Here is a 20,500-nt window from a genome sequence, read left to right on the forward strand (position 1 = left end):
TTAACATGCTTGTACGGCATCTTTTTTTTTAATTTTAGAAATGGGGGAAGGAATGAAGGAAGGGACAATTGGTGCACCAAGACCTCAGTCACTGCAGTTGAACTCCAGATGCTTGCGCCACCTAGTGGGCATGTGCTACCTTGTGCTTGCCTCACCTTTGTGTGTCTTGCTTACGTGGGATCTGGAGTCAAACATGGGTCCTTAGGCTCTGCAGGCAAGCACCTTAACCGCTAAGACATCTCTCCAGCTCTTGAATGGCATCTTTCAAATCAGAGTATGCTAACTTTCACAGATGTTACTAAGCACCTATAAACTTACATTCTTCTTAAAGCCAACATATGCACCAATAAACGTCAATGGCACAGATATGCAGAACCAAAGGGCCAAGATGGCAACCAGTGTGCCAAAGGGAATAGCTGCTGAAGATCCTTCTCCCCAGAGGATCAGATTCATGATAAAGAAGTCAGCAAACACGATCCTGAAAGACAGCCAGAATGGGACAAGATGAAGAGAGTGTTGACAACAATCCATAGCTGGTATTACAATTTCTACACTCTTAGGACAGACAGACACACACATGAGAAAACTGCCAAGTCATTGGGTATGTAATTTAAAGCTTTATTATAAACTGCAAATTTGTCCTTTTGTCTGGTTCTGCCCAATTTAAAGTCTAATTATCAGCTTATGAGAGTTACCTTTTCACATACTGTTATCACTCTTGGCATGGTGGTAGTTTGTATTCCTTACCAACAGCTGCAGCTAACATCTGTGCTTGTTGGCTCTTTGGGTTTTACCTTCCATGATTTGCTGCCTACCTGCTCTGTTGTTTCCATCAATTCCATGTCTTTTGACAAGTCATACATGGGAGTTATTTATACACCCCAGCCACCATTTCCTTGCTAAGTAGCTTGACTTCCTTTGTGCTTTTACTGAACTAGGTATATGAACATGTGTAATTATTACATAATCTTTCAAGTGTTCTGAGCACAGTTATTAAAATACCAGAGTTCAACTCCCCAGTACCCATGTAAAGCCTCCACACCCAGCCTAAACTCTCCCCCGGCCCCAAGATTAAGGTAAGGCCAGGCATGATGGCCCATGCCTTTAATCCCAGCACTTGGGAGGTTAAGGTCACCCTGAGGCTACATAGCGAATTCCAGGTCAACCAGGGCTACGGCAAGACCCTACCTTGAACCCCACCTCCCCCCAAAAATGGGAGTAAGATAAATAATATAAATTAGGACTGGAGAGTTGGCTCATTGGTTAAATGCACTTACTTGCAAATCCTGACTACCTGGGTTCAATTTCCCAGTACACATGTAAAACCCAATGTACAATCTGCAGTGGCAGGAGGGTCTGGTGTGTCAATTTGTTCTCTCTCTGCCTCTTTCTCAAATAAATAAATAAATATTTTTTAAAGAATATAAATCAGCTGGACATGGTAGCACATGCCTTTAATTATAGCACTTGGGAGGCAGAGGTAGGAGGATCACCATGAGTTTGAGGCCACCATGAGACTACATAGTGATTTCCAGGTCAGCCTGAACTAGAGTGAAACCCTACCTTGAAAAACCAAGAAGAAGAAAAAAGAATATAAATCAGAGAAGGGCTAACCAGAGTGTAATAAAGAACCAGCAGAGCATGGAGTCTAGGAAGCCCAGAAAGGAAGATGCTGAAGAGAGGCATGCTAATGTCAGCCTGCAAGGAGTTAGTGTGTCCAGATTTGAAAATGGGAATGTTATTGGTAACCTTAAAAGAAATTTCAGCAAAATGATGTGACAAATACACATGGCACAGGTCTACCCTGCAAATGTGTGCAGAATAAATGACAATAGGGAGCAGGTCTAGGCACTGTGTTATGAATGGAAAAGGAATAATGAGTAGCAGGGAAGATGCTTATGGGAGACACAGGAGACCTAGATGCATCTGCAGGAATAAAAACTACACGAACAGAACACATGGCAAGGGAGTAACAGATGCCAGGAACTGGAGGCAGCTGAGAAATGACACGACACTTTTGGTAAGGAAGTCCCTGTTTGAGCTGACACTACAGGGACAGAGTCAGGACACTCTTGGTAAGGAAGTCACTGCTTGAGCTGACAGTACAGGGACAGAGACGGGACACTCTTGGTAAGGAAGTCACTGAGCTGACACTACGGGGACAGAGACGGGACACTCTTGGTAAGGAAGTCACTGCTTGAGCTGACAGTACAGGGACAGAGACGGGACACTCTTGGTAAGGAAGTCACTGAGCTGACACTACGGGGACAGAGACGGGACACTCTTGGTAAGGAAGTCACTGAGCTGACACTACGGGGACAGAGACGGGACACTCTTGGTAAGGAAGTCACTGCTTGAGCTGACAGTACAGGGACAGAGACGGGACACTCTTGGTAAGGAAGTCACTGAGCTGACACTACGGGGACAGAGACGGGACACTCTTGGTAAGGAAGTCACTGAGCTGACACTACGGGGACAGAGACGGGACACTCTTGGTAAGGAAGTCACTGAGCTGACACTACGGGGACAGAGACGGGACACTCTTGGTAAGGAAGTCACTGCTTGAGCTGACACTACGGGGACAGAGACGGGACACAGCTTGAACAAAGCATACACATCTGAACAGAGGGAGCTGGCTGGGTTCAATTCCCAGCACTTACAGAAAACCGGATGCACAAAGTGGCACACACATCTGGAGTTTGTCTATAGCAACTAGAGGTCCTGGTATGCCCATTCTCTGTCTCTCTGTCCCCCTCTCTCTTTCTCAGTGTCTTTGTTTCCTTATGAATAAATAAATAAAAGTGAATCTGGGGGGGCTAGAGTAATGGCTTAGTGGTTAGGGCGCATGCCTGCAAAGCCCAAGGAGCCAGGTTCAATTCTCCAGGTCCCACATCAGCCAGATGTACAAGGTGGTACATGCATCTGAGTTTGTTTGCTGTGGCTAGAGGCCCTGGTGTGCCCATTCTTTCTCCTCCCCCTGTCACTAATAAATGAATAAATAAAGAAAATATATATTTTTAAAAATCCGAAGAGAACAAAAATGGCTGACATGTATGTTGGGACTGTCAATGGAGATGACAATAAGAATTAAAATATTTGGGGGGTGTTTTCTTTTTGAGGTAGTGTCTTACTCAGCCCAGGCTGACCTGGAAATCACTCTGTATTCTCCAGGACGCCTCAAACTCACTGAGATCCTCCTACCTCAGCCTCCCAAGTGCTGGGATTAAAGATGTGTGCCACCAGACTGGGCTTTCTTTTCTTTTTTTTTTTTAAGGTATTTTGTGTTCTTTTGTGGTGACTGTTAATTTTTGGTGCACTTAATGGAATATACCAAACAGCAGCAATACACTTGATAAAAACCCAAAAATACATACAGGCTTGCCCTTCCTGCGATTAGGTCAAAAGCTTTAATGCATCCTTATTCACTGTTCATCAGACTGATCACTACAGGCTGAGACAGAAGACTTCTTGCCAAGAGAGCTATGAGCCCTCTCTTTTTCACAAATACTTCTTAGAATGTAAATACTTCTCATATCTAAAGATAATTTTTTCAGAATGGTGGGCTATCATCATTTGGCAAATGCTTACTGAATATTCGCTTTTTAATTCTTTGCAAAAATTAAGCAAGTATTCTTAGGGACTAAAATATTACTTAAGAATTACTGAAAATTTTACTTACCCAGGACAAAGGAATGATGTTAACAAAACATTTGTTTTCCACTTCTCACCCCCAAATGCTATGGAAGAAAACAAAGTGTGAGTATAGATTGTTTTTAAAGGAAACCAAATCTAGCAGGAGTCTGGCATCTATGGAGCTGTCAGAGGAGCAGTGGCTGCTCGCTCTGAGTGCATGAGCCAAGGCCCTGTACACACTTTTAAGTCGGCCAAGATGCACAGAAGCCCAGGACTAGGATAATCTGCCCAGATCAGGTCTTGTTATATATTTGTATTTCAAAACAAAACAAATTCCTTCAATCCCAAGCTCACACCAATTAATGTGACTGGGCAGAGAAAGGAAAAAGGACGCACTGAGAATTCTTGCTCATCTTGTGGTCCATTTCAGAATTTGTTCTAAGCCCAAACCTGACATGCAACCAATTTAAATTTCTATCCTCAAGGTTCTCCAACTCCGTAGTTTCTGGAAGGGGTGGGGAGATGAGTGTATGAATGTATGAGACTGGGACAACAAAATGCAGAAAAGGCTTATGGCTTATAGCTTTCTGACAGACAAATCTCCTATAACTTTTATGCTTTTGCCTTCTCTAATTTTTCTGTGCAAAGATATCAAATAATGAAATATGCAGAGTAAAAATGACAATACTTGCTCCCAGTGAAAAAGAGAGAAAACTGGATGATGAAGAATTTTGACCTCTAAAGTTCTGTGTCACTCATAAGTAAGTATATGTACTACTTGCCCTAAAGGAAAATGTGACAGAATTATACACAAATGGCATGAATAGCATGTCATTTAGTATGGTTTCAGTGTTACATCGACTGCTATGAATTTACTATGGGGTTAATATAAGCCCAACTTATATAAAATATTTGAAACAAGAAACGATTCTGGAAGCAGACATTGCGGCACATGCCTATAGTCTCAGAAAGACCGAGGAAGGACTGCCTGAACCCAGGAAGACAGACTATAGCATGGAGCAAGAAAAGACACTTATTTTTTAAAAATTCTGTAAAATGAAGTGTTTTTCTTTATAAAAATTTATTTATTTTGGGGGCAGGGAGAGAGAAAGAAAATGAGAATACGGGCATGCCAGGACTCGTAGCTGATGCAAATGAACTTCAGGTGCACATGCCATTTTGTGTATCTGGCAATACATGGGTACTGGGGAACTGAACCGGGTCGTTAGGCTTTGCAGGCAACTGTCTTAAGCACTAAGCCATCTCTTCATCTCAAGAGTTTTCTTTGTTTTGGTTTTTCAAGGTATAAGGTCCCACGTCTAGCCAGGCTGACCTGGAATTCACTATGTAGTATCAAGCTGGCTTTGAACTCACAGCGATCCTCCTACCTCTGCCTCTTGCTGGGATTAAAGACATGTGCCACCATGCTCAGCTTGTTTTCCTTTCTTAAAAAAATTTTTTTTTAAAAACTACTTTATTTTTGGCTGGAGAGATAGGTTAGTGATTAAGGTGCATGCCTATGAAGCCTAAGGAACCATGTTTGACTCTCCAGATCCCACATAAGCCAGATGCACAAATGTGAGGCAAGCACAAGGTCACACATGCCCACTAGGTGGTGCAAGTATTTGGAATGCAATTACAATGGCCAAGGCCCTGGAATGCCAATTCTCTGTCTCTTGCTCTTTAAAATTAAAATTAAAAAAAGAAGGTCATTACACCTTTTTTGTTTGTTTGTTTTGTTTTGTTTTTCGAGGTAGGGTCTCACTCTGGCTCAGGCTGACCTGGAATTCACTATGTAGTCTCAGGGTGGCCTCGAACTCACGGCGATCCTCCTACCTCTGCCTCCCGAGTGCTGGGATTAAAGGCATGCGCCACCATGCCCAGCAGGTCGAATTTTTATTATTATTTATTAGAGAGAATGGGTGCACCAGGGCCTCTAGACACTGCAAACTCCAGACGTATGTGCCACCATATACCTCTGGCTTACATGGGCTCTCTGGGGAGTCAAACCTGGGTTGTTAGGCTTCACAGGCAAGCACCTTAATATTTCCAGCACCCTACTCCATATTTTAATGTGTGTGTATGTGTGTGTGTGTGTGTGTGTGTGTGTGTGTGTATGGGAACATCAGGGTCTCTTGTCTCTGCAAATAAGTGCCTAGTATTTGTGGTACTTTCTGTGTCTGGCTTTATGTGTGTGTTGATGAACTGAACACCTAGGCTGATAGGCTTTGCCAGCAAATGCCTTTAACCACTGAGCCATCCTCCCCAGCTTTGAAGTGTTTTTCCTGATAGTACCTGTAATAATGGCTGTGAGCTTGCAAAAGGGAGATCTGAAGGATGGAGGGGCAGTAGTGGGAGAGGACAGGAGAGGAGAGTGGTTGGGGATACAAGCACCAAGGAACACAGTTTGGCTAAAGAAGTGACAGAAAACCACTATGACAGACAAGGGTTTGACTGTATCTCATAGGGCAAAAGAAAAAAAAAACTTAATAGAAATTCATAGAAGGTCCCCCTCCCTCCACCAACACCCCTCTCATACATAAACAGGGCTTCACACAGTGGGAGAACCACACCTAGAAAAATCTTGCTAATATTTCTACGTGTCACCACCTATATTTCATCTCACATATTTTCCTATCAGAAGGCCTCAGGAAATGACAGACAGCACTTCAGTATTCCTAAGCAGGGCCAATTATGACACATATTGTATCCAGTCACATATGTGGCCTTGACACTTGTTCACTGAATCTTGCTTTACTTCTGAGAAGTAAGTACAGAAAAAATTGAAAAACTGCAAGTAATGATGTAACAAAAGTAACTTCTTTCATGGTTCACCACACAGTGAGATCTCTATGTCAAATAGTTTTACTTGGTTTTTCAAGGTAGGGTCTCACTCTAACCCAGGGTGATGTGGAATTCACTATGCAGCCTCAGGTTGGCCTTGATCTCACAGTGATTCTCCTACCTCTGCCTCCGAAGTGCTGGGATTAAAGGTGTGCGCCACCACACCCGGCAGTTCTATTTTTAGAAACATTAAGATGGTATGTTAACATCAACTTCTTATGTCCTAATGTGTTTTAGTTACAAACCAGTGACACATATTTGTATACTTTTTTCCTTTGTTAGAACCTATATGCTTATAGCAATTGCAAGTTGTTTAGCTCAACATGATAAGCTCAAACTTAAAAAGAAGAAAGGAGAGCCGGGAGGGCGGGGTGGTGCATGCCTTTAATCCCAGCACTTTAATCCCACTATGAGGATCGCCTTGAGTTCAAGGCCATCCTGAGACTACACAGTGAATTCCAGGTCATTCTTGGCTAGAGTGAGACCCTACCTCGGAAAAAGAAAGAGGAGGGGATAGTGGATCTGCAGTATCTAAATTGCTTATTTTACTATCTAAGCCTTTTGAACAGATAAATCTAGGGACAATCATTCACTGTAACAAAGAAACTCCCAACCAGGCTTTCCCTAAGGAGAAAGACTCCTGTAACTCTTCCATTTAGAGCACTGCCTATCTAACACCCAGGCTCAGAACCATGGATGCAACAGAGCCAGTTCTTGATCTGGCAGCCTGCCACATGGGCTTTTACTTACACTTGTAGAATCTGGCAGCAACATAGCCTGCAGGTGTGCCCAGCAGTACCCACAAGACCACAGCACACGTCATCAGTGCTCCTCGATTAGCAGGTGACAAGAATCCAAGGCAAGCAAAAACTAAAAAAAAAGAAAACAACCCACTGAAGATTATAAATGTTATTGCTATGTTTATTGTGTTGTGAAATGATAGCACCTTCTTATTTCTGAAGCAAGAAAACAAAACCGCCAAGTCACCATCATCTAGGAGCTGCTTAGTGAGCCACACTAGTGTGCGGCAGCACGAGACAAGCTCCGCGAGCAGTGTCGGGTGGGGGGGGGGGCTGTGAGCCTCCTCCTCTCCAGTCCGGGAGCTGACCACGTGGACGAGTGCTTCAGTGCCTCCAAGACTCAAGCACAACTACTCACACTCAGTTAAGTGTTACCACTTCTGTTTCATCAGCAGGGTGAGGTAGGGGGATTGAGGATCACCAAGTTCAAGGCCAGGAAAGCTAGAATGCAACTGGAAAAGTAGGCCTTCTAGGGGAGAAACAAAAACAAAGCCCCTACATCCAAACATAAGAGCGAATACGAATCTAACCACAGAGCAACTCCTCCAGATGTCTGAAAACAACCGCCTACGAACTGGGTGAAGCACTGGAATCCTGGGCTGACCTCACTCCCTGTTAGCTGCTTGATCCTTTTTAAAAAAAATTTTTATTTATTTTTGAAAGTGACAGAGAAAGAGGCAGAGAGAGAGAGAATGGGCGTGCCAGGGCCTCCAGCCACTGCAAATGGACTCCAGACGCATGTGCCCCTTGTGCATCTGGCTAACGTGGATCCTGGGGAACCTTGAACCGGGATCCTTAGGCTTCACAGGCAAGTGCTTAACTGCTAAGCCATCTCTCCAGCCCTGCTTGCTCCTTTTTAAACAGCCCTTCTCACACCAAGGGGTGTAACAATACTTGAAGATTCTCATGCCTCATCCCAAGGTCAGTACAAGACTGGCAAGAATTCTAAGTGACTTTTAATCCCAGCAGCAAAGAAATTCCATCGTATTCCAAATGTGCAGGACCAAACACACACACTGGCCTGACATTAGAAGTCATGCAACAGCAAGATCAGGCTAACTCTCAAGACCTGCCAGGTTTTCAGTTAATGTAGCCATCTCCCACTCGTCCCAGGGCCGAGAAAGGTAATGTCTTTAAGAGGGCCTACCCTCTTCAGTCTAATGACCTTCTAAATTCTACTCCTATCAAAGCTGTAGCTAGTTCCCTAACTGTTGATATTTGTGTGTGTGTGTGTGTGTGTGTGTGTGTGTGTGTGTGTGTGAGTGTGCACGCATGTGTGTGTATTTGTTTATTTGACAGAGAAAGAGAGAATGGGCATGCCAGAGCCTCCAGTCACTGCAAACAAACTCCAGATATGTGCACCCCCTTGTGCATCTGGGTAATGTGGGTCCTGGGGAATCAAACCTGGGTCCTTTGGCTTTACAAGCACACTCCTTAACTACTAAGACCTAAATATATATATTTATATATATGTATTTTAAATATTTATTTTTCAAAGGGGAAAGTATCGGGGTGAGGGAGGGAATTACCATGGGATATTTTTTTTATAATCATGGAAAATGTTAATAAAAATTAAAAAATTAATAAATTTTTATTTTTATTTTTATTTGAGAGCGACAGAGAAAGAGGCAGAGAACAGAGAGAATGGGCGCACCAGGGACTCCAGCCACTGCAAACGAACTCCAGACGTGTGCACCCCTTGTGCATCTGGCTAACGTGGGTCCTGGGGAATCGAGCCTTGAACTGGGGTCCTTGGGCTTCACAGGCAAGCAAGCGCTTAACTGCTAAGCCATCTCTCCAGCCCTAAATATATATTTAAAACAAAGCGCTACTCTTCAAATTAAGCTTAAAGGTCAGAGATGGTGGCTCTCAAACCTATTAAGGTTCTAAATATTTGGAAATGATAGTTAATTATTCCCATTATAAAAATATGTAATAATTTTACTAACAGAAAGTTAATACAGGGCTAGGCATGGTAAATGCATGCCTGTGATCCTAGAACTATGGAGGATGGGGCAGACTGTTATGAGTTCAAGGCCAGCATGGGATACAAAGTGACAATCTATCTTCAAAGGCAAAGATAAAGATTACAATATTACATATTTAGGATGAAATCAAACAAGAACAAATATTGACTAAGAACACCTGAAAGGTCATCTGTCTGAATTCTTCCAGTAATGTTCTTTGTTCATCCATAGCTGTCATTAAGAAAAACAAGAAAAAAACATTCTAGTCAAAAGCATTTTGTTCCTCTTGGAATAAAGAAAACTGGAAGAATCTGGAATAAACATAACCCCAGACAGCAGTCCCAGGACCACCCCAGGCTGATTAGTACCTTCTACAGAGATATACTTAGCTGATAAAACTTTCAGTAATAAAACATCAAGGCACTCAGGTGGCTCCAGGTGACACCAAAGAGACCTTTGCTGAACAAGGCTAGATAACCAAGCCTCACTTCCTAAATCCCCCACAAATGAGAAAGAGCACAAAATACATCTAGTTTCATCCTTTTCCCTTCTCTCTTTTCTCCTGGATGTCAAGCATGCTTTGGAATCTTAACTGACTGCTCCTTGCTCTGTAGTTGGGTGAAACATCCAACCTGAGTAACCCTGGTTTTAGGCCACCCAAGTTCTAGATGGTCCCTCATCTGTGGCCCAGAGGCAACGTGACGAGAGTTGGCCTCCAGGGAGCACTATAGCTCTGGGTACAGCTACCTGTTCCCAAGGCACTGAGAGCCTAAGCTCACAAGGCTGTGGGAGTCCAGGGACTCGGCCTGCTTACTTCACATAGGAAAACTGGCTTCAAATATTTAGGAAAAGAATTTTGTTTGATTTTCATTTAAAACGTACTTACACAGAGTCACAAAAGTCATAATTAAAATCTGCGTCCCAGATCCCAGGAAGACTGACAAGAGCATCCCCTTCCTGGGTGGTCGGAATATATCCCCGTGAACAAGTTTCCAGCCAAACTCTTCCTGGGCATCCTCCTACAAACAGAATGATGTCAGTTCAGTGTGTCATATGGTATCACCAAGACTTGTTAACTACTGAATATGCTGTTAAAAAAAAAAAAAAGTTGGAAAATGCTAATAAAAATTTAAAAAGTTAAAAAAAGAACTAACATTAATTACTTCAAATCTGAAGAACAGAATTTGATCCCTGGAGTTTGATGTGGCTCTCCTGCAATGTTATGTATTGCAGTCTACACATAGCTTTTGAAAACCTCTGTGGGATGGGGGTACAGATCAGGGTAGAGTGCTTGTCTAACATGCATAATGCCCTAGGTCCAACCCCAAGAACCACCAAGGAAAAATAAAAAGACTGAAAATATTTTACAAAAACAATGTGGTTTCCACACAATTCTGGCAGTTAAGTTTTGTATTGCCAGACATTTGTATTCATTAAACATAGCAATCACTTTTTTTATAGTTTGACATGTAAAATTCTACTCTACTCCAAGATTTAAAAGTAACTTCTCAGCCGGGCGTGGTGGCGCACGCCTTTAATCCCAGCACTCGGGAGGCAGAGGTAGGAGGATCGCTGTGAGTTCAAGGCCACCCTGAGACTACATAGTAAATTCCAGGTCAGCCTGAGCCAGAGCGAGACCCTACCTCAAAAACAACAACCACCAAAAAAGCCAAAAAATAAAAATAACAATAACTTCTCATGTGTTATATTATTATTTCATAGGTTTTCTTGTGTTTATTATTTATTTTAATCTGAGGACTAAAGCTGAATTCTGCCTTACTGTGTGTATGAGCATGTAAGGGTGCACAGATGTGCTGAGTCACAGATGCACGCACCAATTTGTATCCAGCTTATGTGGGTGCTGGAGAATTAAATCCAGGTTGGCCAGGTCTTGCAAGCAAACTCCTTAACAGCTGAGCCACCTCTGCAGCCTCCTACTTAACTTTTTCCAGATGAACGCTTACTTCATGCCAATACTACTCACCAAATAATGTGATTTTTTTCCCTGTTCATATACCTCTGTTAGACTCCAAGTTTAGATTTGTTATTATATACAGAAAATGTTTATTTGCAATTTTGCATATTTCTATGAAAGCAAGAAAACCTGAGTTCAATACCCAGAAACCACATTAAAGGAAAAACGACAGGCGCAGCAGGATATACTTGTAATCTCGTGCTGCAGAATCAAAGACACCATGATCCTTGGGGATCCCTGGCCAGCTTACTTGACAAGTCCCGGCCAAGTGAGAAATCCTGTCTCAAAAGGTATATGGTGTCTGAGGAACAACACTGGGAATGTCCTGTGGCCTCCACACAACCTGCGCACTTGTGTATAACCTCACCCGCTCCACAATAAAAGCATAAGTAAAAACAGGAAGCTGGTACTGAGCCTAGCATGTATGAAGTCCAGGATCCCATTCCCAGCACATCCCATTCCCAGCACACATAGCTGGGCCCAATAATGCCATCATCCCAGTGTTGGTCTACGTCATCCACGGCTACACAGTGAGCTCAAGGACAGCCTGGGCTACATGAGACAAAAACTAAGAAAAACAAATTATTTATTTATACAAAAACTCTATCAGTGTTTTTGGCCATCTGAAAAGACTGCATGTGTCACACTTTCTTTCCTCAGCTTGGGATATACTTTTGTATCTTTATCTACAGATTTTTGGTTTGTTTTTCTCCTGGAAAATTCTTAGCTCTTATTTTTTCATATATTTTAGACTCACAATAATGGCTCCAGCATCTGAAATCTTTAGGGAAGTGTGTGTGTGTGTGTGTGTGTGTATGTTTGCGTGTATGTATACACTAAAAACTAGATAAAATGTTTCTACTCACCGTAGAATCCATCTGATTATATCTGGCAATATCTTTATGCAGTGTCCGTAACATAATCATAGCTACCATTCCAGATAAGAACAGAACAATGACCAGGGAATTCATTATGCTGCAGACATAAGCACATCATGATTAACATGTAGCTCAATCTACAGAATAGTTAATCTACAAAACACTGTCAAAAAACTGTTTATTGAGTTGTCATTAGGAAAGCATCAATCATTAGATACCATGGGGAATAATGAGACCAGAGTGGTATCTCTGGGACTAACTAGATATTAACAGGTAATGAAATTTTTGACTCACTGAGGAAAAACATAAAAAGCACCATCAAAACTAAAACTACCTAAAATCCAACAAACAATGCTGTGTGGACTTCTAAGTGGGTATAGCTCCATACACCTTATCACAACCCTTTCCTGTAGCCTGCCTTAACAAGACTTCTATTGACTTACTTGAGAGCGCGACCAAGTGAGCGAACAAGACAGAGTAAGCAGGGGTGAGCCAGAGCCTATTGCCACTGCAAACCACTGTAGACACTTGCACCTTTTTGTGTATCTGGCTTGATTTGCGTACAGGGAAAGTGAACTGAGGCTATCAGGCTTTGTAAGCAAGCACCTTTAACTAAGGAGCCATCTCTCCAGTCCCCTGCCTTCTTTGTTTTTTCAAGGCAGGGTCTCACTCTAGCCCAGGCTGACTTGGAATTCACTCTGTAGTCTCAGGGTGGCCTTGAACTGAAGGTGATTCTCCTACCTCTGTCTCCTGAGTGCTGGGATTAAAGGTGTGTGTCGCCATGCCCAGCTACAGAGAATGGGCACTGCAAACAGACTCCAGATGCATGTGCCACTTGTGAATCTGGCTTTACATGGGTCCTGGGGAACCAAACTTGGGTTGTTAAGCTTTGTAGGCAAATGCCTTAACTACTGAGTCCCTTTTTTTAAAAAACAAGATTTTGCTAAGCTGCACAGGCTTGCTTCAAACATGCAGTCCTTGTGCCTCAACCTCCTGAGTAACTGGACTACAGATGCACACCACCAGAACCCAGCTCGATGACATTTTGTTATTACATGGAGCTTGAGCCCAGGGCCATGCTAGGTGAGCCCTCTACCATGTCCACAGCCCACAGGGTGACATCATTAGGTGAGTGCAGTGCAATAAATCACTGACTGGGATCTTCAAGAAACTCACTGAAGGATACATTTACTCAGTAAACTAGTGGGTGTCAAAAAGATTAGTCAGCAGCCCAGAGGAAGGAGAGAGTGATGCTCTCAACAGGTTCTAAGGGGAAAGTTCTGAGTCTCGCTGTGGTGACAAGAGCTGTGGCAACACAACCTTTACTTACCGAGCACTCTTCCACTCAGCCAGAATAGCCTCACACGCTGTCCGCACAGCCCTCGAACCCTCTGAGCAAGCTCGGAAACCAATGGCTTGCCCAGACAAACACTGTGAGGTATCAGGACTACTCAATATACTTGACAGAATTAGAGAGGAAATGAACTGCTCAAAGGAACAGGGGTAGAGTAAGTAGAAGGCCAAAAGCAGACTCGCTCTGCTCTCTTACCTAAACCACTGAATGTGAGTATGAGGCATAGACTCCAGAATATAGTCCCATCTAGACGCCCATCTGATATTCTTCTCTTCCTGGAGGGGAAAGGTAACAAGCCTCTGAGCAAATGCTGACAAAGCCCATTAAGAATCCAAATCCCCTTCAACAGCTCACCCTTCTGCTAGTCAACACTTGGAATTTCTAACCAAGAGTTCTAGATTTACTCAACTCTAATGAAAATCAGAAAGAGATTAAGCGTACACTAAATCAACAACAAGAAAATTCTGTATGTCCCTATCAAAGCGTACATACTTGTGCTTTAAAAAAATCCTGTTTCAAATTACAGCATGTACAAGTGTATTTTTATGCCAAAATTTAGAGCTTTATTTAATTTCTTTACAAAAGAACAAAATGGAGTTAGTCTTCACACTGTACCTATGGGACAACTAACCAGACCACAAAGTTATGACCCAGGCACACGGAACATCTGGCAAATGTCACTCACACTGGGCTCTAAGTACCTAGAGATATATACTGTTTATTGTGCTGGCCTTGCAAAATTAAACATTATATTAAACATCACATTTATATTACAATGCCAAAATAGTTTTCTTTTTTAATACAAGCAGAATACTACATACGTTTTTTTACAAGCATATTTTACTTCCCCTCCAAAGAACTTCTCCAGTGACAAAAACACTTTCTTCAGTTTCCCACAAAAATTTCCCAACAGCAAGCTCTCCATTTAAACTGATACTCAAACCTTGATGTAGAAACGGTGTGTTTCCCGAATGCTTTTTACATGTGCCTAACTTTTCTGTACCACCTTTCTTCCGTTTCCTTCCCTTTCCTTCCTTCTTCTCTCTCCCCACCCTCTTTCTTTCTTTCTTTCTGTTTTTTTGAGAGATGGTTTCACTGTAACCCAGTATGACCTGGAATTCCCTTTGTAGTATCAGGCTGGCCTTGAAGTCATGATGATCCCCCGACCTCTGCCTCTAAAGTGCTGGGATTAAAGGTGTGTGCCACCACACCCAACCCATGCCTATTTTTTATGGTTTGCCTCTTTTTGTTTGTTTGTTTTTTGAGGTAGGGTCTCACTCTAGCCCAGGCTGACCTGGAAATCACTATGTAGTCTCAGGGTGGCATCAAACTCTCGGCGATCCTTCTACCTCTCACTCTAGAGTGCTGGGATTAAAGGCATGCACCACCACGCCTGGCTATGGTTTGTCTTTTATACATGTCTTACATTTAACACAGATCAGGCTCAATTCTCCAAGTTTCTAGACTTCTTTAAACTAAAACAGTTTTAAAAATGATTATGATATTTGATACACTGGCAAACTATTCTAGGAACCAGTTCATTAGAAGCTTATCTATTTGACAAGCTTATTCATTAGTATTTTTAATTAGTTTAAGAAGTACAAATTTAAAATCCATTTCTGAGTTATACAAAGATAAAAACAAACTCACCTCGAAGCTAATAGAATACGTGTAAGCAATTTTGATCTCCCCAGAAGCCTTGTTACTTATATCCATGGGGGGTCCAGAGCAGTCTGGTTTATCTATATGGGTATGTTTGAAGCTGTGGGAAGAAACATTTTGGCAAGATGATGATAAATTCAATTCAGAAAATGAAGTAAAGGTTAGAAATTCTGTACATAGGCTGGAGAGATGGCTTAGCAGTCAAGGCACTTGCCTGCGAATGCTAAGCACCCAGGTTCCATTCCCCAGGACCCACGTAAGCAGATGCACAAGGAGGCGCATGCATCTTGAGTTTGTTTGCAGAGGCTGGAGGCCCTGGAGTGCCTATTCATTCATTCACTGTTTCTATCTGCTTTCTCTCGCTCAAACAAAATTCTGTACACATTCCACAATGCTGCTCATAGTCAAAAGATGTTTCATGTCTCATCTAATAGCATAAATATTTACTTCATGTAAATAATGACTTAGTTACATGTACAAAATCACTACCCAAAATTACAAGCTTTTTAACTACTATAACTAAAGAGCTTTCCCCCGCTTTTCTTTTCTGAAATAGTGCCTTGCTACGTTGCCCATGCTGGTCTTGAACTCCTGACTCAGCCTCTCATATGCTGACCAAACAATCTTAAGGAAGCAAAAATCACAGAGAATAACAGCTATCTTAGAATGGCATTCATTGTTTGCCACTAGTCAGTAATGTGAGAAAATGGCTAACTGAGCTGGGCATGCTGGCATACACCTTTAATCTCAGCACTCAGGAGGCTGAGGTGGAGGATCACCGTGAGTTCAAGGCCAGTCTAGACTACAGAGTGAGTCAGGTCAGCTTCACAGCCAGGGCTAGAGACCTTGCTTCAGCAAACAAATAAACAAAACGCCCAAACAACAACAAAAAGAAAGTGGCTAGTTCAACAGCGAGGGAAATCATGAAAAGAAAATACTATAGTCCATCAGATGCACTTTCATGTTAAGATCCTGACTCTGGCACGGAGACTTTAGAAATGATGGCACTACCAGCCCAAAAGAGCATCTAACATGTCTCTCCACTGTGAAGGGGACTACTGTGCCAACCACTCATGGTCTCTACTCTGCACCGACCAATCAAGAAGCTATGAAAACTTACGGCTGAAAAACAAACAGAAATATATCTTGGCCTGACCACTTACCACTACAGGCAGATGAATCCTACTTACTGCTTTCTCTAAACAACCCAAGTGGAGTAACAAACCCCACCAGGAGGAGTGTTAGTAGTCACAATCAACCCTCAAATGCAGGGTGAAGACTAAACGGCTAAGGAATAAGCTTGGCCCAGTACTTACTTTTGGACCAGCACTTCATTTATCTTTGTTTCTTTCTTGGGTGGGACAGACAGAGTCTAACTCTGTAGCCCAGGCTTGCCATGAACACACAATCATTCTGCCTCTGCTTCCCTAGTGCTAAGCTAACTTTTTAATTTAATGTATTTGTAGTTACTACTTACATCTCTACTTCTCTGGGATTACATGTGTCCACCACCACACCTGGCATTCCATGAGGTTCTGGGGGTCAGACTCAGGTCTGACTGAGCTACTTTCTCAGACCCTATAATTACCTTTTTGGTTCCAGTTTCGCAGCCACTAGTCTTGCTCCCATGGACCCAGTCTCAACAACATGATAGTATATTTTGATGTCAACGTGGTTGAAGATGTAAAATGTATCTCTTTCATGGAACTCTGACTATGGAACAGAACTTTGAGTTAATGGTAGAAAACTGGCTGCAGAGAGTCAAGCACAACACTTCACAATGGGCTACATGTAAGCAAGAAAACTTTAGCTTAGACAGAAGTCTAACTTCCCTTATACGCTGCTCTCCCCCCACCCCCCAGGTACGGTCTCACTCTAACCCAGGCTGACCTGGAAATTGCTATGTAGTCTGAGGGTGGCCTCTAGTTCACAGTGATCCTACCTCGGCCTCCCAAGTGCTGGGATTACAGGCATGCACCACCACCCTCAGTGCTCAACCTTTAAGTTTAAATTCTTCCTAAGACAAAAATTAGCTGAAAAAGGTATAAATTATGTTTAAAGGTTTTTTGTTTTGTTTTGAGGTAGGGTCTTACTCTAGCCCAGGCTGACTTGGAATTCACTAGGCAGTCTCAGGGTGGTCTCGAGCTCATGGCGACCCTCCTACCTCTGCCTCCCAAGTGCTGGGATTAAAAGTGTGCACCACCACATCCTGCTTAAGGGTTTTGTTTTGTTTTTTTAAACGTGAAAGTTAACATCTGTTTAAAAGAATAAATTAGTAATATTTTCTAGCTTTTCACTTACAACAGAATTAACAAAGTAAGTTAAGATTACATTGTGGGCATGTAAGATCTTATATATTTAAATACTTCTCTCTAAAACTTTTTAGCTGTTTGGGCTTGAAAACAATAGCCAATGTTATTCAAGATGGACTCTCCCCAAGCATTAAGTGTGTCACGCAGTCAAGAGCAAGCTCTCGCTAACTTCCCTCAGACTAGAGCCGGCGCACCAGGCCGCCCTCAGGACACCCAGCTTAATGCAGCACCGAGAATGTTATTAGTAACAAAATACTCTTATTAGTAGAATTAGCAAAAAATTATTTTGTACTGTATTCATAAATTCCATATTAAGTATTTGTTATAATAATCCATTTTAATTGTATAAGAATGGCACTAAAGACATACAGTTCTTATAAAAAGTATATTCACAAGCTTTTGCACTTCAAATTTCATGAACTTAGATAATGAGGCCTGTGGGACACATCACTATCTACATTTTCATGCATAAAACTTCTAACTTTTCATGGAACTAGAATAGCCCTAGTCTTTAACACAGCAATGAGAACAAAAGAGACTTAATAAATGTTGAATTGAATCTAAATTATCTTAATATTAGATTTAAATTTAGGCTTAAGTTTAAGCTACAAGTAGCCAGACTTTAGAACATTTGAATTGCATTAATTCAATGATGGTAAAGTTTTCGTCCAAGCAAAGACTGAATTGTCTTCCCCAAATGCCCCATTTTAAAAGCAGTACAGTTACATCAATAAGTTATAAACTTACATTAATAACACAGGCATCTTTTGCATGGCCTTTATCTGTAATGTAACAGCCAATCGGAAATCCAGGATTACAGAACCTCTGACCATCTTCCACGTCATAACACCATGTTACAGGCATGTTATCCACAATCCTGTGTACAAAAGTAAGACTCAAGTTAGGAGGCAACCGAGCAAACATGACTACGAATTACTGCTTACATCAGTGTCACACTTCGAATGCCGTAAGATCCACAAATCAAAAGCTTTGATGAAACATGTTAATTTGTTAGTAGTAACATTCTGCCAGCATCTAACAAACTGTAGGAGGAGGAAGATTACTTGAAACCATAAATGTATGTAGGGAAGACATTTATAAATTAAGTTGTTGCAAGTGGCAATTGATATTATTTATCTAGGCACTTAAGTATAAATTACATTTACCAGAACACTCAAAGCTTGAAACAAGACGTAAAACAATCCATCTAGCTCCTCAGGAAGAGCTTAACTAGAAGTAAATGATGTTTGCTACTGAGGTAACTCAACAGGAAAGGCAGATATTAAACTACATGATGTGGAAAGACAGTCAACCAAGGCCAAGTAAATTAGTGAAAATTACAGTATTTTCTGTTGAAACTGTAAATTCAAGTGATGTATAAAACAAATGATGCTCTAAAACTAGAGAACCAAATCTTTCAAGTTATAAAACATTCTTAATGTGTGTGCATGTGCACACAGGCCAGAGGACAAACTCAGGTGTTATCTATAGGAACATTGACAACCCCCTTTGAGAAAGGGTCTCTCACTGGCCTGGAATTACCATTCAGGCTAGGCTGGCCGGCCAGTGAGTCCCAGGGATTCTCCTGCTCTACCTCCAGTACTGGGATTACAGGCACATGCCACCATACCCGGCACCTTACATGGGTACTAGGAATCAAGCTTAGGTCCTCATGCTTGTGGGGCAAGCACTTTACCACTTGAGCCATCTCCCCAGCCCCTTTTAGGGTTATTGTAGAGGAAAGGAACACCGAAAGTAAAGAACGGGGCCGGGAAGACGGCACAACAGCTAAGAATGCTTGTTGCTGATGCGCAGGACCTCTTGGGCTAGCATAGCAAGTTCAACTCCCCAAAACCCACATCACAGAAAAAATAAAGCTAGGCCTGGCCAGGCACATCTGTGGAAAGAGGAGAATCACCGGGGCTCACCAACAGCAGCTCTGCGGTAAGGAGAAACTGCACCTCCAGGAAATACACTGATGAACGATAGGTCACCTGACATTTTCCTCTGATACCTACATGCACCAACACAAGCACACACACCACGCGTATGTATCACACACATACTACTACCACATGCACGTGCATTAGGAATAAAGTTCTGTAGCACTGTGTGACTACAATCAAGTCCGAGTGTGTAGTCCCTATGCCCAGAACACGCTGCAGGATACAAATTTTAAAAAGTCTAAGCATACCAGGGTATTAGTCATAAGACGACACTCCATGGCATGTTTTATTTTTAACTGATATATGCCTTAGGAAGTAAATTAGGGTTCTATCTTCACTGGAGGTGTACATTAATGAACTAATAAAGCATCTCGCATCACACTGAAGTGCTACTTAACACTACCCAAGGTACCACATTTTAGTATCGCCTATACACCACTAAGCTGATTATGACTATACCCAGCAGACCATGGAAGACTATGAAATATGAGGAATATAAAACGATGCTATATAAAATAAATAATGAGTTCACTGCTTTTTTGGACAGAATGAGGTTCGGTGAGTAAGTATACAGAAAGAATATGTAATATTTTTATACATCATGTTGGAGAGAAATTATTTCATAAAAACTAAGTGGCTAGCTATAAAATGGGGAATTAAGGGGAAATTTGGGATTTAAAAAATAAACACCTAATTTATTTATAATATGACATAATTGCCTGTTTTGGTTCGTGGAACACAAAAAAAAAACCTTTTGAGTTACATGTAATAAAATTTAAAGAATATCATTTTTATTTACTGCATTTCTAAGTTTGGAAGTAGTATTTAATTTCTAACAACAAAAAATAAATCCTATTTTCCTTCTGAAAGAGTTAAAGAAATTTGGCACCAAAGTCACCTTGGGTGGTTCTGAGTACATTTACACTCATTAGAATTTTGCAGTTTCAAAAACAGCACATCACTCCCCTTTAAGCCTCTTCAAGATTTCTTTCTGTGAAGTATGCCAGAGTCCAGGGGTTCCATGACACTAAAAAATTCTAAATATTCAGAGCACTAGTGAAATAATACTTCGTATTTTAAAATGTCATAAAGGGATGAGAGTGGAAGTCACTGGTACTGAGAGCTTGTC

At 41.8% G+C, this 20,500-nt stretch overlaps 1 protein-coding gene across 1 annotated transcript in view; it reads right to left on the reverse strand.

Moving 5' to 3' along the window:
• The window catches only part of Tm9sf2 (transmembrane 9 superfamily member 2), a 58,995-nt gene that overhangs the window by 13,890 nt on the left and 24,605 nt on the right, over positions 1–20,500 (reverse strand). Inside the window, exons 5-13 of the mRNA XM_045146011.1 lie at positions 18,173–18,302; positions 16,702–16,826; positions 15,102–15,213; positions 13,647–13,726; positions 12,086–12,194; positions 10,131–10,263; positions 7,228–7,347; positions 3,680–3,737; positions 319–478 (exon numbers count right to left, since the gene is read on the reverse strand). Coding sequence (XP_045001946.1) covers positions 319–478; positions 3,680–3,737; positions 7,228–7,347; positions 10,131–10,263; positions 12,086–12,194; positions 13,647–13,726; positions 15,102–15,213; positions 16,702–16,826; positions 18,173–18,302 — 1,027 coding nt within the window. The remainder of the gene's footprint in view (positions 1–318; positions 479–3,679; positions 3,738–7,227; positions 7,348–10,130; positions 10,264–12,085; positions 12,195–13,646; positions 13,727–15,101; positions 15,214–16,701; positions 16,827–18,172; positions 18,303–20,500) is intronic.

The sequence above is a fragment of the Jaculus jaculus genome, chromosome 3, assembly GCF_020740685.1.
Source record: "Jaculus jaculus isolate mJacJac1 chromosome 3, mJacJac1.mat.Y.cur, whole genome shotgun sequence".
NCBI lineage: Eukaryota > Metazoa > Chordata > Mammalia > Rodentia > Dipodidae > Jaculus > Jaculus jaculus.